A 27112-nucleotide genomic window follows, 5' to 3' on the forward strand; every position below is an offset into this window, starting at 1 on the left:
GTTCTTTTTTTTTTTTTGGCCCGACAGACCATCTCACCCCTCACCTGCCTCTCACATTCTCCAGTCAACTCTATTAACTTACACCAGTAATGATTTGTCCAAGTCTCCTAAGATCACGACTGCATCAGCCAATCTGTTTCTTTATCCTCTGTATTATGGTAACTGGGTCCATGATCATTAGAAAGTGAAAGGAAATTGCAAATTCAGCTTCAGTCAGGAAGGTCTTAAGCTCCTTCTGGATCCCCCACCCCACCTCTTGGTTTTACCAAATTGAATTTTGATGGCAGCAGCATAGGTAATCCAGGGCTTTCTGGAATAGGAGGAGTTATAAGGGATGAAAAAGAGAATGTGTTAGCCTTGTTCTCTGGTCCAATTGAAGTGGGAGACTCGCTGAGAGCCGAGATATTAGCAGCTCTGAAAGGGGTTTCAAAGGGCCAAAGATTTGCATTTAAACAAGCTGATCATAGATGAGTCAGTAGTGAGCTGGTTAAAATAAGACAACACTAGGATCTAGAACTACAGCAATGAAAAGAGGAAATTTGAATGGCTGACCAAAGACATTGAAGTTCAATGCACATGGGTAAAGAGAAGTGCAAATTCATTTGCAGATGGCTTAGCTAGGGAAGGGGTGAATAGGAATTCGGTTTTTTGAGCCCAGTTGTAACTGATTTTGTATTTTGGGTATAGATTGACAGTTGTGGGGAGTTAAGATACTTTAGCTTCCCTCTGTTGTATTATTTTCCTTAATCATTTGAATTTTCTGTTATTGATCAAAAAAAAAATCATTCCTATCTTCTCTTAACATGCAAACACTTTCTCTGTTATTAGCATCACTATGTCCTTCTTGTCCCTGCTTATCTCCAAGTTTTGTCAAGGGTTCATTCTAAACAAAGCAACATTGCCCAAATTCCCAAGTTGCACTGCACTACAAACCAGCCTTTGCACTTTGCAGTTGTGCAATCACATGAAAGGTTAAATGTGTTGTTCATCTCTATTTCTTTGATAAAATTGAAGATTAGTTGTTTCACAATGAAAAACAATTCTTTGATTGTGAAATTGTTATTAATTGTGAAACAACTAATCTTTGATCTTTATTTTCCAAGGAAGGAAAAAAAAAACAAATCTTAGATTGTTGCATCATGATAAATTTGAATTTTGTCTTTTATGCCATCATTAAAGATGCAAGGACTTGACTAGAGACAGATAAGAGTCATCACTTGTTACAAGGGTATAATGGTAGGTTACTTTCCCTGTTATTCCTTGCACGTGATAAGTCCAATTTTGGTTCATTAAGTTTGACGGACAACTGCATGCTCATTCAGCTCATTAAGACATATCATACAGTGATAACAAATATTGATCAACCATGGCAGGTCCCCAATCATGTTTGGATCTCATCATAGTTGTTAGGGCATATACGCAATTCTAAACAACAATGGATGCCTAAGCAATAGAGCTTTACAAGACAAAAGTTCAATTCTAGCTTACTTCCCTAGTTTTACATACCAATCAGCATGTATATAAATTTGATGAAAAAAGGGAAATACTTTCTACTAATAGATTGATTTTCCTCTCTAAACATAGCATATCATCATTATCTAAAAGACAATAGCATTTGAAATCTATTAATTTAAATACTTTAAACATGAAACTATAGTATAATAAGTATTTAATAGAGCAATTTCATGTCTAATTAACAACTCAAGAATGTTATAATTAAAAAAAAAAAAACATAAAAATTTAAAGATGAAAAGTAATGAAAGTAGAGAAAGAAGAAAGGGCAGAGCCCCACGTCTATTTTGTTCTGTTTGATGTAAGAATGAGAAAAAGTAGTTTTTGAAAAAAAAAATGAGAGAAGAAGAATAAACCCTTTATCCTTCCATTCCTTATTTCTTTTTCTCTTCTCAAAGCCCTTGGATCTTGTTTATTTCAATAGGAAACCCTAAAACACAGTACACAATTATAAATAATATATAATATACGACAGAATGTAACAATGTATATGTTACAGTGCAATCACAGTAAACGTATTATAATAAGGCACCTTATATTGTGATTTTTGTGGCCTAGACGGTGCACCTTATCACCTAGGCAGCACCTTGTTTAGCACAACTTCCCTTCTCAAACAAAAAGGCCCCTCAACCTAACACGACACAAGTGGAAGTTGGATTTATTATAACAGCTGAACTGGTCTGCAAGATTTAACAGAATTTTGTGAAAGAAATCCCCAGTCACGCCTACCAACCTACAAATATTGAACCCAAACAAGATGTTGAAATGCAAAACATAGTTGGGAGTTGGGACAAACACGCTACAGATCATGTTAAGCAGGTGCTTATGCATAATTAACCTTGAACACTTTCTGACCAATGTGAAATCGTTCACCCCAGCATACTAATTCATGGAAAATCAACCCACAACCAAAAACTAATGGGTCAACTAACATATCCTAGAGGACCTAAACACAAATTTCTGATAACAAGAACACAAGAAGTGAAAGAAACAAATTATTTCAAAATCAACCACAATTCACAAATCTCCCTAACCAGTAAAAATGACAACGCACATTAAACACCAAATCCAATTGAAAGTCATTTTTTTCTTTATCTTTGTACAGTATATCTGTATTCTTACACCAGATGTACATGTTCAATCCAGAATTCATGACAATTATTGGCTAAGATTCATATATAACTCCAGAAACTATACACACTGAATTAACATAACTGGGAAAAAGATGCCACAAAAGCTAGGAACAATGTAAAGGAGAGAGATGAAGAACCAAGGTTGTCACCCTCTGGTCTTGAGCTCGGCGAGGCGCCTGGACAAATCATCTTCAGCAGCCTTTTCCTCTGCCTTAGTTGAAATAGGACGAGAGCCTGGCTGCGGAAGTCCAACCGAGACCTCCAAACCGTAATCATCCGCGACTTGCTGCATCAAACTATTAACCTCCGCTTCAGGCGTGGAAAGAGAAGTGCTTCCGGCCATGGAACTCTCCATAAACCCGGCCTGAACCTCCATATTCACAAACTGCTTCTCGAACTGGTCCATCGTCTCCGACATCTTCTGAAGGTTCCCAGACGCAAGAGACGAGTCGAGGGATTTAACAATGGAGCCCATGGATTTAATGATGGTGGTCATCTTAGCCTGCGTTTCGAGGCGAGAGACGACGGCGTCGAGGCGAGAGGCGAGACGGAGATAGTTCATCTGTTCGGTGCGCTTGCGAATTGCGTTCTCAGCATAGATACGAGCACCGTCCATGTTTCCCTTCTCGATGGCTTTCTTGACCTTGAGTTTCTCGGATTTCTCATCTCTCTCGCACTTGCGAGCTTGACGTTGAAGGCTCTTGGACGTGAATTTGAGCTCCATGATTTGGTTCATTAGCTTCTCTGCGTTTCCCATGACGAATCGCGATGGATTATTGATGGATCTGTGTGCTTGCTGCTAGGGTTAGGATTTGGGTGAAATGCGATTCTTTTGATCTTCTCACGTAAATCAAATGGGGATGCCAATTCAATTGACGCTGGCTTCTACACAATAACAATGAAATGGATCGCGATCCTCCTTGCTTGATCCTGATCGTCCAGGAAGCATTCATTATTTTAGGTCTAATTTGGTGTAACCAAATCCAAACCGTCCAATAATTGGTGATTTGCCGTTATACTGTTTTTGATAAATCGTGGCTATTTATTTCTACCCAAGTTGATATTTTAGCACCCATCCAACGGTCTGTGTGAGCATGGAACAATTGAAAGCTCTGTGCTCCGACTTCTTCGAATCTCTGCCGTTCTGCTCGTGCTCGCATTCGCAACTCATAATAAACCGTTGTCAATGGACTCCGAAAATCTCAAGTGTCACAACTCTCAACCCTCAACCCCAATTAAGGCATGAATCATGATCGGGTAGTGTGACGAAAAATTAAGGGTAAATTTTTTAAATTACGCTTATGGGTTAGTTAATTGACTAAATGTATTTTTACTGTTTAAAAATGGACTGACGCTATTTTTACTGTTTTCGATAATTGATTAACACTTTTTTTACCGTTAACATCCGTTATTATTCCGTCAAAAATCGTACAAGTGATGTTTAAAATCTTTTAAAAACCCAATATTACCCCTCCCTCATCCCGAATTTACTTTTAAGAGAAAAAAATACTGTTCATCGTCTCTTCCAATTCTCGGCACAGCGGCACGACCCTCTCCACCTCCGACCAGGTCCCTTCCCCGGTCTCTCTCTCCTCTTCCCTCTCTCTTTCCCCCTCTTTTTCTCTGTGAAAATTCTACTAGTTTCACGGACTATTTGCTTCTGTCTTCGGTTAATCTGAATCTGCAATTTCCCCAAACAATCGAACCACAACCTTTTCCCGTTTCACAAGTAAGGGCCTTCTCTGCTCTCACTCTCACCTTCACTTAAGCACCCACGCTGAAATCAGTTCCATATTATCATCGAATAACAAGTTATCATCAAAAGGCACGGAATAACGTAGCAGAAATAAAGTGAAGCGGAAATAGAAGAAAGCGAAAAGCGGAGAAAATTTTGGAAGAATAGAAAAGGATGAAGAGAAAAGGAAAGAAAGGGAGAAGAAATGAACCTCGGAAGCCTCGCGAGCAATATAAAACGTCATTTTTGTATATTGCAATCATTTCCATATTACTTCACAACCAGACGTTTGAGGCAGACGTTAAAAACAACCGATGAATTGATCAACAAGTGTACAGAAGCCGCTCCTTGGAAAATTAAAAATTGAATCCCCCAATCGCCTCCACAAGGCGATCTCTTCCTCTTTTATTCAAGCAAGGTCCTCAGATCTCTCTTTACCATAAAACTCGAATAGGAATCATAACAGGAACCAGTCCAATAATTTTAAACGAATCAAACCACGAGGCTCAATCGAAAGTTAGAAACCAATATCTCGATAAAAGTCCAACTGTTCAAAACGATTTTCTCCTATCCGGAGCGGGAAATCGGCTTGAACCGAAGGACTAAGCTTCAAATCTAATGATAAAACACGCGATCGGAACAGAGAAACGCTTCAATGGCGGAAGGTTGACGAGTTTTTTGTATACAAAAAGTTGAAAACAAAATATATCAGCACAGAGCACTCTGTCTCTACCTTGCTCAGTCCTGAGTCTTGACGAACGCGGGTTGAACACGGATCGACGGTTGAAAAATAAAGAAAAGATCGCCGCTACGCGACCCCTTAGGAAACGAAGAGAGGTGTAGGCTGAAAGAAAGAAAGAGGGGAGACGGAGAGAATGGCCAAAGAATTTGCCGCCGCTGCTAGGAATTGCAGCGGCGGTGGCATTGATGAAAAACCCAGCCTACGTATTCGGCAAGTTCTAGCACGTCAGGAGCTTAAGCAAGTAGCTAAAATCGTATCCACTGTTAAAGGTCATCCAAAGCACGCTATCGTTCAACACAATTCCAGAGGACATGAGGAGCTCTCCGAAGCGATGCGCGTCGATACACTTCTCGTTGTTCTTCTTGAAATCCATCCCGCTCTGGCGCAGCAGCTCGATTGAGTCATTCGCAAAAACATCCTCGCTAGCTAACGTTGAAATCACGAAAGTTGAATTGCAGTGGTGTGGGGCGGTGATTGCAAGACGAAGAGCTTCACCGGCGTTCGGAACTTCGGATGGCTTTAACAAGAAGAAGAAAGAGCACGGTGAAAGCCAACAAGAAAAAGGAGGAGAGAGAGAAAGAGTTAAGAACTTGGGATGGCTTTACCCTTGTTTTTTTTGGATTAAAAAAGTTAAGAACTTGTGTGATTCAAACGTAAATCTCTATACGGTAATACACGGTGCAATATATATATATATATATATATATATATATATATATATATATATACTTTATTGGAAATCGAAATTGAAATGATTTATGTATATTTGGGTGAGATAAGAATCAGAATTAGAATTAAAATAAGTTGGATTTTGAAGGGGAGTGTTTGTCCATTTGCTCAAATGAAAGAGCAAAAATGGGATTTAGGATGTACAACCACACAATTGAAATAGGAATGATCCGTTCCGATTCCAATTTTAGATCCCTATTCTCAAGAATCAAATGTGTTTTTTATATACTTTATTTGTTTTGATTGTTAAAACATGATTCGACATACCCACTACTAATAAAATATTATTAGACCAAAAGAAAACGAAAAAAAAAGATTTCAAATGAATGAAACTCTCGAAATTATAAATACTTGGAACCATGCTTTGGGTGTACAAGTACAAATTTTGGACCCCAAGCATAATTGTTTAGTGTGCAATTCCAGTAGAGCCTTTGAGGTGCAAAAATGGTCCCTTGCCCATGCTTTCAAAAATTGACATTGTATCCGGCGCAGGCCCTCAGGCAGGCAAAGCTCCCCCCCCCCCTGGCCCCTTCAGTTCAAATACTCACTCACTCAAGCCTTACTTACCCATATAAGTTGTCCTTCCATCCATAATTAGGTATGACCCTAAATTTGGTTAGTTATAACCCGATTGACACTGAGGCTGTATTTGGCTTGATTGAAAGAAAAAATAAAAAGGAAGTCTATGATACCATGTGGTCATGGTCATCATTTTTATAATATCAAACACAGCCTTAAGGTGACCGAAATCAATCCATGTATAATTGGATCATATATAATTCTGCACCCCAATTGGATCTAACAATCCATTAATATTAGTATGGACCTATTAGTTATGTTTGCGTGAATGTTAGGTATTTACTAAACAGTCATAGGTCTCGTCATCATTTTTAACCAAATAATGCTCACTCCTAGGTATATTCACATTTAACTTTACAGACACTTGTGTAGATTCCATTTTATGAAGATAAATATTTCATTTCGGTTTTATATGTATTTTAGGAATGCATGCGACCACGGTCATGGGAAAGATGGTTGACTGTAAAAAGTTGTCTAAGTGGGTAACTTGAATATATATATATAAAGGAGGTGTTTTCATGCTTACTGTGGGCAATACAAACCATTGAGCAGATATGGGACCTCTAGGTTGGTTGGTCATATATTGAATGTATGGAACAACCTCCCTCGTGGTGCTGGGACCTCTGTAGTCTGCACCTTTTTTAAATTGCTTGATATAATGGTAAAATCAATTAGTGTGAGAATGTGGGTTCAAAGTCTGAGTCTGAGAGCAGCTTTTGACCTTTTACATAAATGATTACAGAAAGCAAGCTTGGTCCATTTTGTTGGAGAGGGGTAAAAATACCTAAAGGTTATAAGTGGAGGAGGTTTTTCAAATTCGACATGTAGATAAGGACCTAGCGACCATTACGTTTTTAGTACTTCGTGGAGCCGGATTTACCACCAGATTTTAATCCCAATATGAAATGTTACCCTGTTGATTTGGGTTGGATTGAATTAATGAACCCTAAGGGTTATTTAAAATAAAAAATAATCATATTTTGCTCAATCTCTCATATTACTTAAGAAATACAATTTAACTGAAAGTTTTAGGGGCATTTGTCAACGCGTCAGATTTTGCTTTTTTCTTTTAAATAGAAACAATTGTTACATCACCAAATACATATAAGTTTTCTGATGCGACAGTTGCTTTTGTTGTAAAACAACTAAAAAAACATTCCTAATTTTTATTGAAGTTTTTTTTTTCATGAAAAATATCTTAACTCTTGCAATGCAAATGGTGGGTCCTGGAAATTTAATAATATATGCTAATGCAATTAATTAAATTGAAAAAATACATAAAGAAATTCAGCTAAAATGTTTTTAAATATCAATTATATTTAAATGCAACACTGTTCACAGGGGTGGAAATGGTTCTGATTATAATCTAATCCGATCCAAAATTTGATCCTATTTTATCAAATTCAGATGTAACCCTTTCAGATTTTCGAATTGGATCGGGTAATAGGATTCGATTAAAAATTGAATCAGAATCTAAATCACTCCAAATTCGATCCGGTATGCATACATACATACATGTATATGTTATTTATTTATAAATATGTTTATATCATTTTTTAAAATTTTTATATTGTTTATTTTTAACAAAAAACATGTATATATATATATATATATATGAGAATAGTTAAAAAAACATTTATTCTTTTTTGTTTTTCTTAATATAAACTGTTAGATTTTCTTTTTCTTTTAGTAATTTATTAAAATTTTTAAAAACTAAATCGGATCGAAACAGACTTGAATATCTAACATCCTTAGCGGGCTCGATTCAAATCAATTTTTGTAAGATCCGATCGAATTGGATCTATGGTTGTATTAGATTGGATAATACCCCTCAAAAAAATGAAGAATAATAAAAATAAAATATAAAAGAGAACTTGGTGTTATAAGAACAATATTTAAGCTAGCATGCATGCTTGGGATGGGTTGTTGCTTTGATCTCAACTTCTGAGCTGCCCAGGACCCTCACAACTGGATCAAGTGATATGGAATTTAATTTCCTGGTGACTACCTGATGGAGCGCGATCCGGCTGGTCTTAGCTGTCCGCTGCCTTGCTTTTGAACGGGGTAGCAGGGAACCTGAAACGGAAGAGATGGAAAAGCTCCGGGGGGAACCCGGTGTAGAGGCTCCGAAGCTCAAGTTAGGATCCTTCAAAAGCAAGGTAATACCAGATAGCGCAAAGTTTGCATACCTCCGTTGTCGGGGGCAGGGGGCTCTTATAGTCACTTCGTGTATTCGTCCCGAGGCCCTTGTCAGATCGGGTATGATTACCCTTGTGCTTGTCAACTCGGCCGTCGTCCTTTCTGCCGAGACAGAACCGTCACTGCCTAACCGTCTAACTGGAGATGGCGGCGTCAGTGGCGGTGGCAGGTGGCCGTTTAGAGCACTGCTGCCAAACGTCAGATCCCAAGTCAGTTAGGCGTGGCGCCCTCGGGCACGGACTTCCCTGGTGTCAGGCATGGTACGACTTGTTTGGCTTTGGTGCCCAGAAGATGATGCGAAGTGCTGAGCGAGGCGATCTTGAGCTCGGAGGTATCCCGAACTGTTACAAGGTGGGTCAGTTCGGCGAAGTGTATCCCGAGCTATTACAAGGTGGGTCAGTTCAGCGAAGTGTATCCCGAGCTGTTACAAGGTGGGCCAGTTCGGCGAAGTCTATCCCGAGCTGTTACAAGGTGGGTCAGCTCGGTGAATTCTATCCCGAGCTGTTACAAGGTGGGTCAGCTCGGCGAAGTCTATCCCGAGCTATTACAAGGTGGGTCAGCTCGGCGAAGTCTATCCCGAGCTGTTACAAGGTGGGTCAGCTCGGCGAAGTCTATCCCGAGCTGTTACAAGGTGGGTCAGTTCGGCAGTGTCCCCTTGTTCCTGCCTAGGCTTGGCCCCTTTTGCCGAGCTATCGTTTCTGCCTCGTGTCACATAATGAAGAGGTCGGGCCAAATCTTCCTTCATCAATTGCCCCCCACTCCTTGCGCCGAGGGTCTTGCCATGGTGCGGGGAGTTTTTGCGAGGTAGCTGGTGGATTTGTCCCGTCCTTCAAACCTTCACTGTACGAGACTCTTTTGCTAGGGTTCTTTCGGTTTCCGAGGAGGCTGGGAACGTGCTTACTCAAGAACGCTGGTGGTTGTGACCGCGCGTTTTAAATTTCAAACCAACTCGCGCCGCTGGGACGTGACAGCGGGTCATTTCAAAAAGGCACGCCACTGCTGTACGTGCGCGGTCGACTGTCAGGGGGACGTGCGGCGCGTCAGTTTCGAAAAGACGCGTGTCGAATCGACATCGGTTTCAAAAGACGTGCTGACGTTTTGCTTTTCTCGAAAAGACGTGCGCCCGTCACGCCTCGACCTTAAGGGTTGTGCGGTTGGTAAGAACGTGGGCCGTCGGATCGTCTCCAGTCTGCACGGTCGATTCTTGGTTACTGTAGATATAAATAGTGGGGGACCCTGGTTGTCACTTCTGCGGTTTGTTTATTGAGTTCGCGTCCAACCCTTCAGCTCGCGTCAAGGTTGGTTATACAGTTCACGGTTCTTTGGTATTTCTTCAAACCTTCCGGTGAGTACTTTCTTGAATTCTTTTCCCCAATGTCTAGCTTTGATAGCTCAGACGATTCTTCGAGTAGGGCCGATGTAGGTTCCACCAACCGAGCCGTGTCCCCAGACTGCCTCAGTGATCCTGAGGTGGAGTTTGAGGACTACGAACCAGTAGGTCGAGTTGCTTCGGGTAGTTTGACGTCTACCTCCCGCCGAGGTCGGATGCTAGACCGGTTTGGCCCTTCGACCATGACGCCTGAGGGGCTTCAATCCATACTTCTGTCTTATAATCTTCATGGGGGGTACACATATTTTATTCCTTCGGGTAGCTTTCCTTGGGAACACGGTCCCGACGAGATCGTGATTTTTCGAGAGCAGCTTGCTGCAGGGTTGCGACTTCCTTTCCATCCCCTTCTCGTTGAAGTCATAAACCACTTCAGTGTCACCATTGGCCAGCTTTATCCGAACTCTATTCGGAACCTGGTGGGGACAATTTCCCTTTTTTGCGAGCAGAACTTTCCCTTAGACTTAGAGATATTCTCCTCTATCTTGATGCTCAAGAGACAGGCGGGTTCTCTTCCTGGGGGGAGACGGGCGTATTACCTTTCTCCTCGCCAGGGTTTCAAGCTTCTGCACGATCTTCCTAATAAGGTCCCGGCTTGGAAGCGGGACTACTTCGGCATGCGAAGTGCACAAGGATGGCCCTTTCAGACCGGGTGGGGTGAGGCCGCTCCCGATTTGGGCGTAACTCTTGATAAAGAGACGATGAAGGGTCTCCGGCAATGGGAACGGCAAGGCTTAAAGTGCCACCACTACTTAACGGAGGCTAAGCTTTTTGCAGCCGGCCTGAGTTCGGGTAGGTTTCTGGCTATGCGGCTTTTTTTTTTTTTTTTTTGATGTCGAACTCGTTTCTATAGGTGTGATGGATGCGGAGAGAACTCGTGAGGGGCGTTTGTTCCAAGGTATGAAGAGGAGGAAGCGGGTCGCCAAGCGAACTCGTAATGAGCTGCCCCTGGATGAGGAGCCCCAAGCTCCAGACCATACGCTAGAGGATCTGCCCAGGGAGCCCGAAGTGACTCCATCGGTGCACGAGACCGCCGGGGCGCCTTACGCTGAAACCACTCATACGGGCACTCCTGCGTACTCAAATGCTCCTGCTCACTCTGGGTCTGCTCATATGCGGGCTGGGCCCTCAGGCTCGGGAGCTCAAGGGGAGTTTAGGAGCGTGTTGACGCCGAACTACGCTCTTCAGAAGAGTAGGGACGCTACTTTCCCCGAGGAGGTCGCGGCGTGGACCGATCTTCCCTTGAATCAGGTCGCTTGCCGCGCCGTAACACATGCCATGGTGGTAAGTTAGATTCTGTCTTCCTTTTTTATTATGTTGCTTCTGCTGTCATTTTTCTCACTTGTTTCTTTTGGTAGGTGAATTCTTCGATTCATGCCTTGGCGGCCCAAGTGGAGAGGAGCTCGCGACAGGCGCGAGCTGCTGAGGCTGCCGCTCATGCTGCTGAAGAAGCCTTCCGTGCTGTAGAGGCAAATACCCGGGCTGCTGAGGCGGCTGCTTATGCTGCTGAAAAGGCTGCTCGCGTCGCGGTGGCCAGACAGGCGAGGTCTCAGCGTGACGCCGAGGCCATGGGGATAGTTGTCAAGCATATGGCGGACTTGAAGTTGGATTTGCAGCATCAAGTCGAGTATCTTCATGAGGACATTAGGGAGAGAACACAGATTTTTTCCCAAGGCATTGAAGACGCCAAGAAGAAGGCAGTTGAAGACTACATTGCCTCCCCGCGTTTTAACGATCTGATGGTGGACTCTTACAGGAGGGGGTTCAAGTTGAGCCGGTGGATGATCCAGAATACATACCCCGACCTCGATGTAAGTGCCATAACCACTTCGCGTATAACTCAGGAGATGGCCAATGCTGCCGATGGCGAGCCGGACTCTGAAGGAGAGGCAGGGCCTTCGGGTGTTGTTGAAGTGCCTTCCGATGGCGAAGAAGTGGCTCCGGGCATGTAAATTTTTTTTTTTTTGCTAGTGTACTGTTTCTTGTAATGGAGTGTCTTTTTCCCCTTGCTCATCTTCCCCGAGCTGTTTCTTTGCCAGGTTTTTAAATTTCCGTGGCCTTTTATGCCGCGAACTGATTTTTGCCGAGCTGATAATGTGCCAAAGTTCCTCGGCTTGCCTTGTGGCACATGGCCTGATTTCATCCACTTCGCTAGGTGGTTTATAGGTAGTATCGCCTCAAGTTCACGATGTTCCACGTTCGGGATACTCGTTTGCCTTCCAAGGTTTCGAGTTCGTATGCGCCCCCGAGCGCTGTTTTTACTTTATAGGGCCCTTCCCAATTAGGTCCAAGCTTGCCGACGCCAGGTTCGGGCACCATAATCTTACGAAGGACCAGGTCACCGACTCGGAAGCTTCATTGCTTTACTCTGCTATTTTCCTGTGGGTGCGCGACTGACGTGAAATTTTGCCAAATCCCCATGTCCTGGCACTACTCTTGGAACTTGATATCCTCGAACTGTTTGCCGTTGTCGGAGATTAGAACCCGAGGTAATCCGAACCGACATACTATGTTCTTCCAAAAGAAGTTCTGTATGTTTCGGGCCGTAACAGTTGCTAGAGGTTCGGCTTCTATCCACTTCATAAAGTAATCTACTGCAACAACTAAGAATTTTCTTCCACCTGTTGCTGGTGGGAATGGCCCTAGGAGGTCGATGCCCCATTGTGCAAAGGGCCACGGGCTGGCGAGGTATTTGAGGTCGGAGGCAGGTTGATGGTGGATGTTAGCGTGCTTCTAACACTTGTCGCATTTTCTAACGAGCTCGACAGCTTCTGCCTTCATCATTGGCCAGTAGTATCCTTGTCGAAGTGCCTTTTGGGTGAGTGCTCTGCCCCCCAAGTGTCCGCCGCACAGGCCTTCATGAGTGTCGCGGAGTACAAACTCGGCTTCGGTAGGTCGCAGGCACCGCAAATAGGGGAGCGTGTACGATCGTCGGTATAACCGTTCGTCTATTATGACATATTTGGCCGCCTGGCGCTGCACCCTCTTGGTCGCATTGCGTTCTGCAGGGAGGGTTCCGTCTATCAGGAAGCTCGCGAGTGGATCGATCCAGCTCGGCTCTACTTCTAAGATGGGAGCGTCCTCCTCTGTCCCCCCGAGAATACTAGGCCGAGGTAAGTCCTCTATGTACACAGTTCTTATACTGTTGTGACTCGTGCTGGCTAACCGGGACAGGGCGTCGGCCTCAGTGTTTTCGGACCTTGGGATTTGCCTGATGATGTGTGACCGGAAGTTGAGCAGGGCTTCTTTTACTTTGGCCAAATATGCGATCATGGAGAGATCGCGTGCTTCGTATTCGCCGGTAACTTGGTTTACCACGAGCTGAGAATCGCTGCAGATGACCAAGTGTTTTGCCTTAACCTTCGCGCTAGGTCCAGCACGGCGATCAGTGCTTTGTACTTTGCCTCGTTGTTGGATGCCGCGAACTCAAAGCGTAGTGCGTACTCTACTTTTGTGCCGCTCGGGCCGCACAAGACTATTCCAGCTCCGCTGCCCTGTCGGTTCGAGGAACCATCCACGTGAAGGATCCAGGGCTCCTCATCCCAATTCGCTCTTCGCCTGATCAGGAGAGATGCCACACTGGGTGCTACTTCATGGGGTTCGAACTCTATGGGCTCAGGAGCTCCAGGTTCGCCGCAAATGGGGACCTCGGGCTCGACCTGTAGGGCTTCGTGGCTGAAAGTGCACTCGGTGATAAAATCTGCCAAAGCTTGGGCCTTGATAGCGGTTCTCGGTTTGTACTGGAGGTCGTACTCGCTGAGTTCGATGGCCCATTTCGTCAGTCGACCGGAGACTTCGGGTTTGAGTAAAACTTGTCTAAGAGGTTTGTCAGTTAGGACGATGACGGTGTGAGCCTGGAAGTACGGGCGGAGTTTCCGAGCTGCTATTACTAGGGCATATGCTAGTTTTTCTATCTCCGGGTACCTTGCCACTACTCCCTGCAAAATTTTACTAACATAATATATGGGTCGTTGGACCCGGTCTGTTTCCTTTATTAGTACCGAACTGACCGCCTCGTCGCTCGCCAAGAGGTACAGTTCTAAGACCTCGCCCACCTCGGGCCGGGCTAAGGTTGGCACACTAGCGAGGTAACCTTTTAGTTCGTCGAACGCGAACTGGCAGTCCTGGGTCCACTCGAACCCTTTGCCTTTGATTGCCTTGAAGAAGGGTAGGCAGCAGTCTGCTGACTTAGACAAGAAGCGGCTTAGAGCGGCTATGTGGCCGTTTAGCCTCTGAACCTCTTTTACTTTCCGGGGTGGTTTCATATCTAGAATGGTTTTTATTTTGTCCGGGTTGGCCTCAATACCGCGCCGATTGACAATGTAGCCTAGGAACTTGCCCGAGGTGACGCCGAAGACACACTTGTTGGGATTCAACTTCATGCTAAAGTGACACAGGATTTGGAAAACAGAATCTAAGTCTTGTATTAACTCTTGTGAAAACTGAGTCTTGACGACCATGTCGTCTACATAGCACTCTATCTTCGTACCAATTAGGGGCCGAAATAGCTTGTTTACAAGTCTTTGGAAAGTTGCCCCGGCGTTTTTTAGTCCGAAGGGCATGGCTTTGTAGCAATATAGGCCGAACTCGGTTATGAAGCTGGTTTTTTCCTCATCGGATGGGTCCATCCTAACTTGGTTGTAGCCCGAGTAGGCGTCCAGGAAGCTTAGCAACTTGTTTCCCGAGGTCGCGTCCACTAGGCGGTCAATTCTGGGGAGGGGGAAGCAATCTTTCGAGCAAGCTCGGTTCAGGTCGGTATAGTCGACGCACATGCGCCACTTGCCGCTTGCCTGTTTTACCAACACCGGGTTGGCCACCCAGCTCGGGTAGTGGACTTCCCTTATGAAGTTTGCTGCGAGGAGCTTCTCAACCTCCTCGTTGACCGCTCTCCAACATTCTGGGGCTAAGTTGCATTTCTTCTATCTAACGGGTCTGACTACAGGGTCAGTATTAAGTTTGTGAGTTATCAGTACGGGGCTAATGCCGGGCATGTCAGCCACGGACCAGGCAAAAATATCTAAATTTTGAAGTAAAAAATTCACCAGTTCGGCTCGTAGGGGGTCTTCGATGGAAGATCCGATGCTTAGTGTGCGAGCTGGGTCCGTAGCTGAAGTCGGGATTGCGACTGTTTCCTCCGTGGGCGAAGCTCGCTCCTCACCTTGCTCCGCCAGCCGCTCCAGCTCGAGGTCGTCGGCCGCCTTGGTTTTTCCCTTTAGGGCGGCAACGTAGAACTTGCGGGACTCAAGCTGGTCGCCCCGCGCTACCCCTATACCGAAGTCCGTACGGAACTTCATGGCCAAATAGTAGGTGGAGACCGCCGCCCGTAGGACATGCGTGATCGGCCGCCCTATTATGGCATTGTATGGGGAGGGGGTCGCGACTACCAGGAAATCATGGTTGAGTCTGACCGCACAAGGCCATGTGCCGACTTCCACAGGGATAGTTACTTTTCCGAGGGGCCTAACTTCCTCTCCACTGAAACCTACTAGGGGAGTGTTCGCGGGCTTCAGCTCGCTCCTCTTTAACTGCAGCTGGTCAAATGCCGATTTGAAGAGGATGTCCGCTGAGCTGCCCGAATCTACGAGTACGCACCTGACCTCGAAGTCGCTAATCCTTAGCTTAATGACAAGCGCGTCATCATGGGGGTAGTGGACTCCTCGCGCGTCGTCCTCTATGAAAAAGATTGGTTCTTCGGTCTTTGGTCTCTTTGGGGGGTTCCTTTCTTCGAGGGCCGCTTCGCGAACTGAAGTCTGGGCTGCTACCGAGGTACACCCCGCTACCACCGATCCTCCCACTATTACATGGATGGTTCCCCGAACTGGCCTCTCTTCCAGAGGCTGCTTCTGCAACGGTTCGGCAGGTCTGTTGCTAGACTCGGGTGCATCCTTTTCGTGCTTCCCTTGCCGACCTGCTTTATTGTTATTGTTGTGCTGTACAAAGTTTCTCAAGTATCCGCGACGGATGAGTCCCTCTATCTCGTCCCGGAGGTTATTACACTGTTCGGTGCTATGACCATGGTCTCTATGGAAACTACAATACAAATTCTTGTTTCTATCGTTCGGATTTCCCTTCAGGCGAGGTGGCCACTTAACGTACGGAGCGTCTTTGATCGTCATTAATATCTCTGTCCGCCTCGTGTTTAACGGCGTGTAGTCCGTCCGAACTGCTAGGGGGGCCCGGAAGGACTGGTTCGGCTTCGGCTCCTGGGTCGGGTTTTTTCTATTCACCGGGTTGGAGAGCTCGCCTTCTCTCTTTCTTTTCTCGTTCCCGCCTTCGGTTCGTTGGTTGATTTCTTCCTCTGTCCTCATGAACTTATCTGCGAGTTTGAGGAATTCGGCCACGGTCACGGGCTGGTTGGCCACCATGTGCCATTTGAACTCTTTGTGCGTCACCCCTCTTTTGGCCGCCGCGAGCTGCACTGCGGGGTCCAACCGTGGTATTTGCAAGCATGCTTCGTTGAACCGCTTGATGTAGCCCCGAATAGATTCTCCTTCTCTTTGGACCACTCCGAAGATGCTTTCCTCTGTTTTGGGGCACCGTCGGCTGGTGACGAAGTGTGTGGTGAAGACTTGCACGAACTGGGCCCAGCACTTTATCGACCCGGGGGCCAGGTTCCTGTACCAAGTGCGGGCTACCCCCCTGAGGGTGGTGGTAAAGGCCACGCACATGCACGATTCGCTAGCCCTGGCGAGGTGCATTTGCGACTGAAAGGCGTCAACGTGGTCGTTGGGGTCAAAGGACCCGTCGTACTTGTCCAGAGGTGGGAGCTTGAAGTCTCTGGGTAAGGGGACCGCCAGGAGTTCCGATGCGAGGGGGGAAGGAACGGAGAGAGCCGGGGTAGCCCCTACCTCGTCCGAGCTCGTGGCTTTGCCTCTGAATTCCGACAAGGCGCGGATGGCGGTTTGGCAACTTCGCCGGCGCCTTCGTCGTTGAGCGGGCCTTGTGCTGGCGCTGCTGGCCTCCGTGTTACCAAGCTCGATGGGCCCGGAGTGCTGGTAGTTTGCTACCAGGGCACTGAATCGGTTTTCAGTGAGCGGGAGCTCGAGCTTGGAGCGTCAGGGTGCCGACCTCGCGGGCGAGGTTCCCGACCCACCCGCGGGTTGCGAGGCGGGGATGACATTTTTCTCACTTCGGCCTGGGGACGAGGCCTGGCTGTTGGGGTGGTTCTGGGGCCGGGAGGCCTTCGCCTGGCAGGGGCGCCCATCCTGCGGGAAGGCCTTGACCGGCCTCGGAGCGGGGTGGCGAGGTGGAAGTAGTGGTTGGCTCAGTGGCAGTTGGGGGAACTGCTGTTGATAGTGATACTGGGAGATGTTGTGCAGCACTTGGTGCTGGTGAAGCTAGTGTTGCTGGAACTGTTACATTTGGGCTTGCATTGCCCGCATGCACTGCATCAGGTCCTCCAATCGGTCTTGGCTAGCTGTCAGGGGGACGGCAGTTGGTTCAATGAAGGTTGTCTCAATGGGGAGAGGAAAGGGGACGTTTGTGGTAGGAGGGTTTACGGGTGCCACTGCTTGTGGCGTGTTCAGGATGGGGATCCCATCCGTCGAAAGGGGGATGGTGAACTGTCCAACGCACACTACGGGGACCTGAAGTTGCTCCCCGGTGGTGTTTGTCTCCGTGCCACGTCCGGTGTTGCTGGAGGAGGCCATGAGTGTTGGGTTTTTTGAAGAAAAAAGGGGGTATCGAAGTTTGGAGGGAGGCTTTTTGAAGCGTGTTCCCACAGACGGCGCCAATTGATGGAGCGCGATCCGGCTGATCATAGCTGTCTGCTGCCTTGCTTCTGAACGGGGTAGCAGGGAACCTGAAACGGAAGAGATGGGAAAGCTCTGGGGGGAACCCGGTGTAGAGGCTCCGAAGCTCAAGTTAGGATCCTTCAAAAGCAAGGTAATACCACATAGCGCAAAGTTTGCATACCTCCATTGTCGGGGAGCAGGGGGCTCTTATAGTCACTTCGTGTACTCGTCCCGAGGCCCTTGTCAGATCGGGTATGATTACCCTTGTGCTTGTCAACTCGGTCGTCGTCCTTTCTGCCAAGATAGAACCGTCACTGCCTAACCGTCTAACTGGAGATGGCGGCGTCAGTGGCGGTGGCAGGTGGCCGTTTAGAGCGCTGCTGCCAAACGTCAGATCCCAAGTCAGTTAGGCATGGCGCCCTCGGGCATGGACTTCCCTAGTGTCAGGCATGGTACGGCTTGTTTGGCTTTGGTGCCCAGAAGATGATGCGAAGTGCTGAGCGAGGCGGTCTTGAGCTCGGAGGTATCCCGAACTATTACAAGGTGGGTCAGTTCGGCGAAGTGTATCCCGAGCTGTTACAAGGTGGGTCAGTTTGGCGAAGTCTATCCCGAGCTGTTACAAGGTGGGTCAGCTCGGCGAAGTCTATCCCGAGCTGTTACAAGGTGGGTCAGCTCGGCGAAGTCTATCCCGAGCTGTTACAAGGTGGGCCAGTTCGGCGAAGTCTATCCCGAGCTGTTACAAGGTGGGTCAGTTCGGCGATGTCCCCTTGTTCCCGCCTAGGCTTGGCCCCTTTTGCCGAACTGTCGTTTCTACCACGTGTCACATAATGAAGAGGTCGGGTCAAATCTTCCTTCATGACTACCCACCAAAAAAGAGAAAAGAAAGAAAAGAAACGAAACAAATAAATAAATTTAATAAAACCAAATACGGTACACATATCACAACAAGAAGAAAATTGGAATTTGGAATTAGTTAAGCAGTCAACTACAGCTTTATATTAAGACCTTTAGTTTATATGTATAATGTAATGCAGATTAGGTTATTTAATTTTTATGATCATTATAAAAGTAGATATTTAGATGAAATCAAGGCTCAAAAATATCTTATCATATGTATTCTAGCGTATAGATAGGTTTTCAGGATTATGGAGACTCTAAATAATGAGAGTTAGGTGAGTGACTCCAATTGTTTTAAATCTTAAAAGCTCAAGTGACATATCCATTGTTTTAAATGTTAAAAGCAATTTTGTGTATAGAGAGTATTGATACGTTAAACTTTGGTTAAGAGGGATGCCTCCTTAATTACCCCATAACTGATTCATGCTTTTAGCATTCTCTAAATTTGATTTATAATAATGTATCAAAAGGAAACGTTTGTTTTATATGGGCAGTAGTCATGTATTTACAAAACTGAACGGTCTGTGTCTTCTACACTTGATAACAATGACAATGATAAAATATATATATATATATATATATATATATATATATATATATATATATATATATGTAATGGTTTCATTTCATCTCTCATCTTACCAGTGTTTTCAGAAGTCACAAAGGAAAGAAAGTGTTTCATATAAGATTTGTCTTAAATGGAAGCAAAGTCATTTTAGGGTTTCAAGAAAAACTATTTATGGTTTTGACAATATTAGGATGATGGGTCATCAGTTTCAGATGATGATTGACAGGTTCAAATGTTAATTAGCCAAAACCAAAACGAAACGATTCCCATTGAAGGTCATTTTCAAAGCCCAAAGGCCACTTAATCATGAATTTGTTTATTTCTGTTTTTTCTTTTTCTTTTTTTCTTTGGGGGGGGAGAGCCCACTTGGTGTACTTGAATCATTTGCTCTCTTTTTCTCTACTTGCATGCGGTGGTTGTGGAGTTTATCTAAAAATTGGCCATGTTAGGCGCCACTGTATTAAATTAAAATGATGAGAGGCTCTTCAACCAACAAGCATCAAGGTCACATACAATGAAACGGCACTACATGGCATGAAACCATTTGTCTGATTCACAAAACCCCATTAAATATTCACTACTGTTCTTTTGAAAACAACCATTAATACTTAAAATATCAGTTCTTCGTTCAGATAAAAATGTCTGTCTGTACGAGCCATAAAGGAATCATCAAATGTAAGTCCAAGTGTCCATCTTCCTCATTTTTTTTTTCTTATTTGTTTATGGGTACAACTGGACTGGAAGGAAGGACACAGTCACAGAAATGGGAAGTAGCCCCCTCACTGAATTCAACAATCTCAACTTACTTGAGGGGTTTGGAAATAATTGAAGAGGGTCACCCCATAACCCATTAATTGTACCATCAATTTGGCTTGCCAAAATAGGCAATCAGATGAACTGTCTGCTCAAAGAAGAACACGGACTGATGTGCAATATATGTTTTATAATAGGTACATCTGAACCTCTATGGGACATCAGCCTTGCTGTTTTATGCAATCAATCATTAATTTGGAGTCTCCTTCAACAGTGGTGGGCTGATATCAGGCTTCCATGACTGGGCTAGACCACTTGAAGCTGTGGAAGCTAGGAAGTTTGTGTCCTCATATAAGCATTCCTTCTTTGCTGTTTTCTTCCCTTTTTAAAATAGGATGTAATTCTTGAGAGAGATTATTTTTTGGAACAGACCACATGGAAATGGTTATTACCCAACTATCACTACTGCTATTAGTCTTAATGTTTGAACAGGACACACCCATAAGCATTTATTGAATTAGATCCTCATGTTGCTTGGTTATTGGTTCTAAATTCCTCTTTATCAGATAAGACTAGTATTCTACCCATAATATCTAGGAGAAGTTGAATTCCCAACAGAAAGGCAAATCCATGTTCAACTAAAATACATCCCATAGTGTCATATTCTCATGTCCTTTCCATCATCTTAGCTGATGGTGTCAAAATCATCTGTTGGTGAAAACCAGCCAATTAAGCAAACCCCAATTTTATTTTGCACCCTTTTCTTTTTTTTTTTTAATTTCCTTTTTTTAGGAGAGGGGTGTTTGTTCTTTTCCTCCTCCTTAGTGGTCTGAAATCACTATTATAATCCTATGTCTTGCTCAACTTCTTTAGTCACCGCCCACTTGTTCTTTGTGCATATGTATCTCTCTCTCCTGTTTGTTTAAGGATTCATCCAAATTCCATGACAATGTTTTGAAGTTGGTCAGATCTGAAGCACTCCATTTCTTTTTGGAATTTATCTCATTCATAATGTTGGCAGACTCCCCTTCCTTCACGCCTTTGGATCCCAAAGTTCAACATCTATACCTAAAAATTCACATTAGAACAATTTGCAAAGAAAATAATAATTTTAAAAATAGAGTTATTTAACGAATCACATGTTGAAGCTTTCTTTGGTACTAATCTTTTTTCTAAAAATTTTGAATCTATAAGAGTTGTTCTTTGTTGTTAAGAAAAAAGAAAAGAAAAGAAAGGTTGAATGGATTGGCCATGAAAATAATCAAAACATAGGAAGCTTAATCATTGAATGTCAAATTTGCAATCAAGTGGGCTGCAAGCAACCATCCAAGTGGCCTGTCACCTTCCTACCATCCAAGTCCTCTTGCAATGGTAGACTTGTTTTAGTAACATCCTCCAGGCTACAGGATGTTGGGTCCCATCAATGGTTCAATTTTGATCATTTTCAGCCATGGGCTATGTAAACAGGCCCATTGACCCCATGAGAGAAAACTGGGTCTAAATTCCTTCACTGAAAACGCAAGAGTCTGACTGGTAGGAGTGACCAACAAGTGGGTCTGGCATCTGGGTTCACCGAGGCATGGGCCAAGCATTCAGTAAGGGCCCACCAAGGTAAGCCGTGTGGTGCCAAAGCACTTGAAGCAGAAGAAGCTCACATATAGCTAAATTTGGTCTATATTGGCGCTTGATCCATGAAGGTGTTGACTGGCGTGCAGTGGATCAGGAACTGCTTTAATGGTCCCACGTACGTGAGAAGAAGATCAATGGTCAGGACATTACATCAACATTAGCTAAAATTGGGCATCGGAAGTCTCCTTGGCGGGCCCATTTGGTGGGCCCTGGCCAACTTTATCCAGAAACGAGAACATGAGATCAAGGGTCTGTCTCTAATCTCTATGACTATTTGGCTTATAGTATCACTTGATTCAGTATATTCATGTGAAGGTTACCTCCAGCCAAGGTAGTAAGAGACACGCGCATTCTGTGGCCTACATTAATGAATAAAGGAAAAGAAACCTGAAGAAATAGGGGAAAATGGTTCAAGTGAATCTCTAACATTTCAATCTTTTCTAGCGGAGTTTCTGAATTTGGCCAAATCCTTATTCTTTCCCAAATCCCCATGATCAGTTTGGACAGTGAATTCAACAAACTGGACCATATTCATCCTCCTCAAATTGGATTAGTGTTGGAACAGAATCAGTGAGTGAGAGTGGATTGTGGGCGTAAAGTGGTTCAAATCCAATGTCAATAAATAACACCTTTGAACTCTTCTATGCCATTTAGAAAATGGTAATAGATGAGGCTTTCTTTTACCTGTTGACTAGGGCGCGCAGGTTGAAGAATCTGTTTTGATGAATGATGATATTCTAAAGCATGGAAAATGCAAAGCAAAACTGAAGGATGTCCATTTATGATAGTAGGGACTCGTGTAATTACATCTCTCTATCCATGAAGTTGAAGTTTCATATATGTTAAAGTAACATTTTTGTCTATTTAGTTTCCGAAATTTACTTAATCAAATAGTATGGTGTTTGGTATTGGAATTAGGGGTGTAAGTTGGGCTGGGTTAGGGCGGGTTGAGGCCAAACCTAATTCAACCTTAGGTTCTAAAACCCCAACCCTAACTAAATTCCTCCAACCCAAAGTCAATTTCGGATTGGGCCTAACATAATTTCTTCCCATCCCTTAGAATCTCACAAAACTATTTAATATCAAATCTTAACTCAATTTTCACATATATATAAATATATATATATATATATATATAAATCCTATGTTTTATTAGTATTTGTTTGTTGATGTTTTATTTGATTTTTTAGTACAAATTTCTAAAAAATAAGTGTTTGAAATGATTATATTTTATTATGAGTTGACTTATTATAGCTCTTTTATGCCCAACAAACATTAGAGAGGAGATGAAGAATAAAATATTCAAAAAACATAAAATATGTTATTAAGGTTTCAGAGAGGAGATGAAGGGATTATCTTAAAAGAAAGACACGATAGTATGTAGTGAGGGTTATACAACTATCATACATCTAAGCAAATCAATGTATGATATAATATATATATATAACATATATTTATATATGACATATACTATAGAATTGGGTTCAGGTTGTCCAAGAGGTCAACCCTAACCCAACCCAAAACAAAGTTGGGTTCATAAATTTCAACCCTAACTCTAACCATTGGATTCAACTTTTCTCCCCATTTTCTAGGTGAAATTGTTCTAGGCTTCGATACCAAACATGCCTGATGATTATGGGGACTTTTACATAGAAAAATGTGGGAAGTTTCATTCCTTCCCGCGAAGTTTAAATGCAATCCTATTTTTATTTACAATAATAATAAAATCTTAATTTAATTTCAAAATCATTTTAGAAAACTGGATAATTTGTGTATTTTATGCCTTTCTTCTAATTTCTAATGTTGGTAATTAGATTCGGAGCATTGCCTATAAGAAATAGACACCGTTAGCTTAAAATCATTGCATCATAATCTTTTGATATTTGATAGTTTATAAAAAAAAATAAATGCCCATGTTTCAAAATAAATCAATAGCCATTTTAAGCTAGCTAGGTTGTAAGGAATTCTTCAATTCCAAGAAAGAAAATTACATAGTTAAATATATCGGCTAACTTCAATCTTTATATCCAGTTGTATCATCCATTTCAAGGGAGGAAAAGTTGAACACAAACTCCAAACCTTACAGAATCAACAGAAAGTAGACTCTGAAATCAAATTTTTATTTTGTAGGTAGAGTCGAGAGATGTAAATAGGAAAACAAATTGAAAGAAAACAAAACAATAATGTAATAATTTTGTAGTTGAAATCACCCTCCCAGCTAGGTGAAATTGTTTCAGTCTACGTGGCTTCCTACTGGCCACAAAGTATGTAGGGATACTCCCACATTTGGGTTCCTTGATGCAACTGCTAGATGAAAATTTTGATTATTATTTCTTGGTATGTGTGTGTGTCTGTTGTCTTTGTCAGAAAGAGAGAGACCCACAAAATAAGTACTTTGTAAGGGAGTAGAAGAATCCATTTGCCAAACATGTTAGGGTTTTCTTTATAAGGCCAAGCTGTGAAAGATTGGTAAACTAACAGAACTACAGTGGTAAAATATTTCCAGATCAAGTGAAGAGACAGAAAATATGTTGTGCATACTCTAGGAATCAGCATCTTTCAGTCAACCCAAAATGTTCCCTTAAAAGGTCAGTTCATCTGATGATTATATAGAGTTACAACAACAACCATGATCTGAGTTCATTATTATGATACTAACCCATCTCTGATTTGTGACTGTGAGAGGAGGAGCCAAGTTTGGCTACTAACTGAAGCACTACTTGGCAATTTGGCATCATCAATGATCAAAGGGTTTAGAATGCAATGGCTTAAGGGCCATGACATCACTTTCTGTGTTTAATTACTGTGGAGAGAGATGCAGACAATAATGAGGGCCATGGCCTCCTGCAGTGTGAACAGGGTTAAAAAAAAAAGAAAAGCAGAAGGAAAAGCCAAGAAGCCGGGTTCATTCAGGCTGCATTTTAGCCTTAACGAGTAATGGAGAAATGGCCACGTCTGTATCATATGCGTGTGACGGTGTGAGAAGTATGTCTGAGAGAGAGAGAGAGACCTAAACATTCACAAATTTATAAAAGGTTTGGCTGATTGGCTCATGGCTGTGATTCCAAGCGATGGGCGGTAGTTGGATTGTTGGAAAGATTCTCTTGCTCTCGTCTTCTCCTCACCAGTCACCCCTTTACACACTCCATGATTACTATGTCTATGTAAGTGAAGAAAGAGTCACGAGAGAGAGAGAGAGTATGTATTGTCTGAACATGACAATTGATCCATCCATTCAATTTCCAAGTGGTCCATAAAAACTTTACCTCCATTGATACCCATCTCCCTATCCTCCGCACCTTCCTTCATTCTTCCCTCCCTGAGTCCCGAAATTGCCAAATAGCAATGCTAGCGAAAGAAACCGGATTCTTGTAATTAATCTGTCATCGTCGTTGTTTGGTATTTGATTGGAACAGTTCTAGACGAACGAACATGGCTAGTGTAGGAGGTTGGAGCAGAGAGGAGGAGAAGGCGTTCGAGACTGCAATTGCGATGCACTGGGCTTCTGACAACTCAAAAGACCGATGGGAGAAGATTGCTTCCATGGTTCCAAGTAAGACTGTAGCCGAACTGAAGAAACACTACGAGGTTTTGGTCGAGGATGTAGATGCAATTGAGTCGGGTCGAATCCCGATTCCCACTTACGTCAAGGAGGCGGCTGCCAGCAGCAAAGATCAGCACCTCTTTCCTGCTTCTGCTTCTGGGACTGCTGATAAGAGGTTGAACTGTAATTTTGGAACTGGGTTTTCTGGGTTGGGCACTGATTCAGGCGGGGGGCAAGGTGGGAAAGGCGGGTCTAGATCAGACCAGGAGCGACGAAAAGGAATTCCATGGACAGAAGAAGAGCACAGGTATCTTTTAATTTCGTAGACCAGTAACAAAAAAGGTTAATTGTTTCTGATTAATCATGGATATCTCTAATTGGGTACTGCTGCTTCATGTTTATCATCCAGGTTATTCCTGCTTGGTCTCGACAAATTCGGGAAAGGAGATTGGAGAAGCATATCAAGGAACTTCGTCATCTCCAGGACGCCTACTCAGGTGGCAAGCCATGCTCAGAAGTATTTCATTCGCTTGAATTCTATGAACAGAGACAGGAGGAGATCCAGCATCCACGACATTACCAGCGTTAACAGTGGAGACGTCTCATCACCCCAAGCTCCCATTACTGGACAACAACCGCATAACACTGCCGCCGCAGCCGCAGCGCCGGCGTCCGCCAAGCATCGGCCCCCTCAACCCAACATGCAGGGTGTAGGTATGTATGGACCTCCAATAGGCCAGCCGGTTGCCGCACCGCCCCATATGGTTTCAGCTGTTGGGACTCCGGTTATGCTTCCTCCCGGTCACCATCCCCCCTACATGGTCCCAATGGCGTATCCGGTGGCGCCGCCCACACTGCACCAATAGCAGCTCCTTGCTGCATCCAACCTGTGAATCTACCACTGTTTGGCTCCCCCGCATCTGATGAGAGGAATCTCCTATCCAATATGAGCTTCACTTGATTAAGGAATGATGGTGAAGACCATGGAGCAAGGGCTGGGAGTGCTCACTGCTCAGCTCTTCCATCAGGAAGCACCATTTGAACTGTTCTCTCTCTCTCTCTCTCTCTCTCTCTCTCTCCCCACATTGAATTATGCAGTCCTGTTCACTGGATATCTCTACTTTCCAAATGAATCTAATTCATTATGTAGAGCTCCTGGACTCATAATGTTTGTCACTTCCTTTACTAGATCTTGTAAATTATTAGGGGAAGGGGGATTTTGACATCATCTAGCTATCTTCAAGCTGGTTTGAGCCTTTATGATTTTAACTAATCAGATCTTCAGATTTAAACATGGAGCACTGTGTGGGTCGTTAGGTTAGTGAAGCATGATTCCATGAGAATTATGCAGGAGCAGGACAGAACAACCATCATAGGATCGATCTCCATTGAAACAAATGAAATAAGACTTTCTTAACTACAGATCAGGAATCAAAGACCGCAAAACTGAACTAGGAATCAAAGATTTGCCCATGCCAAATCTGGTTGTGTAACCACTAATGACTCATTGCACAACTCTACCAAATGCTTTCGGTACTGCTGCAATCCTTGAATTAGAAACAACCCAGTTGAAGCCGAACTCAGACGCACAATTTATTCAAGTTTTATATATCAATTGATGGTATATATAAGTGAACGTTCTACGTGTTTGATTGATTTCTGGAGTTTGAAAGTGGAAGACCAGACACCAGAGAAAGAAAACCGTTACTGTTTCGTGGTTGAGGAGGATACATCGCCGTCCAAAGGCACCTCAATTATAGCTGCTAGTGTCTCCTCCCGGAAAAGCAGGGCCCTTCATTTGATTGATTTCACATTTTCACCCAGGTAGAAGTTTTTTTTTCCTTCTTTTTTTGGGTAGACACCCAAGAGAAGTTGTATACCAGACATCTTCCCCAAGGAAAAATGGTCCCAATAGTTCAATCTGTAGTGACCTTTCTGGACGGCAAGAGGTGAAACAAAATATAGTAAGTCT

The 27112-nt window shown here is 43.9% G+C and overlaps 1 protein-coding gene, 1 long non-coding RNA gene and 1 pseudogene across 4 annotated transcripts; 1 reads left to right on the forward strand and 2 right to left on the reverse strand.

The window, feature by feature from the left end:
* Positions 1–1609: 1609 nt before the first annotated feature.
* On the reverse strand, positions 1610–2173 carry LOC148854732 (uncharacterized). Its single transcript, XR_016113396.1, has 2 exons — positions 2045–2173; positions 1610–1942 (listed from the first exon to the last, which is right to left on the reverse strand). It is a non-coding gene; the product is annotated as an uncharacterized LOC148854732 (long non-coding RNA).
* Positions 2174–2567: 394 nt separating this feature from the next.
* On the reverse strand, positions 2568–5804 carry LOC148854733 (ESCRT-related protein CHMP1B pseudogene; annotated as a pseudogene). 2 transcript variants are annotated; one of them, XR_016113394.1, is made up of 2 exons: positions 4592–5804; positions 2568–3575 (listed from the first exon to the last, which is right to left on the reverse strand). The product of XR_016113394.1 is annotated as an ESCRT-related protein CHMP1B pseudogene, transcript variant X1 (transcript). The 2 variants fall into 2 exon arrangements; XR_016113395.1 differs by having other exon boundaries at positions 3450–4422; positions 4592–5787.
* An 18428-nt stretch (positions 5805–24232) lies between these two features.
* Positions 24233–26432, forward strand: LOC148854734 (transcription factor MYBS1-like). Its single transcript, XM_088983260.1, has 2 exons — positions 24233–25447; positions 25550–26432. Exons 1-2 carry the CDS (start codon positions 25029–25031, stop codon positions 26004–26006), a joined length of 876 nt encoding a protein of 291 aa, XP_088839386.1. The 5' UTR covers positions 24233–25028; the 3' UTR covers positions 26007–26432.
* Positions 26433–27112: the final 680 nt, after the last annotated feature.

The sequence above is a fragment of the Nelumbo lutea genome, chromosome 4, assembly GCF_056320005.1.
Source record: "Nelumbo lutea isolate HS-2025 chromosome 4, American lotus-T2T, whole genome shotgun sequence".
Classification (NCBI taxonomy): Eukaryota; Viridiplantae; Streptophyta; class Magnoliopsida; order Proteales; family Nelumbonaceae; genus Nelumbo; species Nelumbo lutea.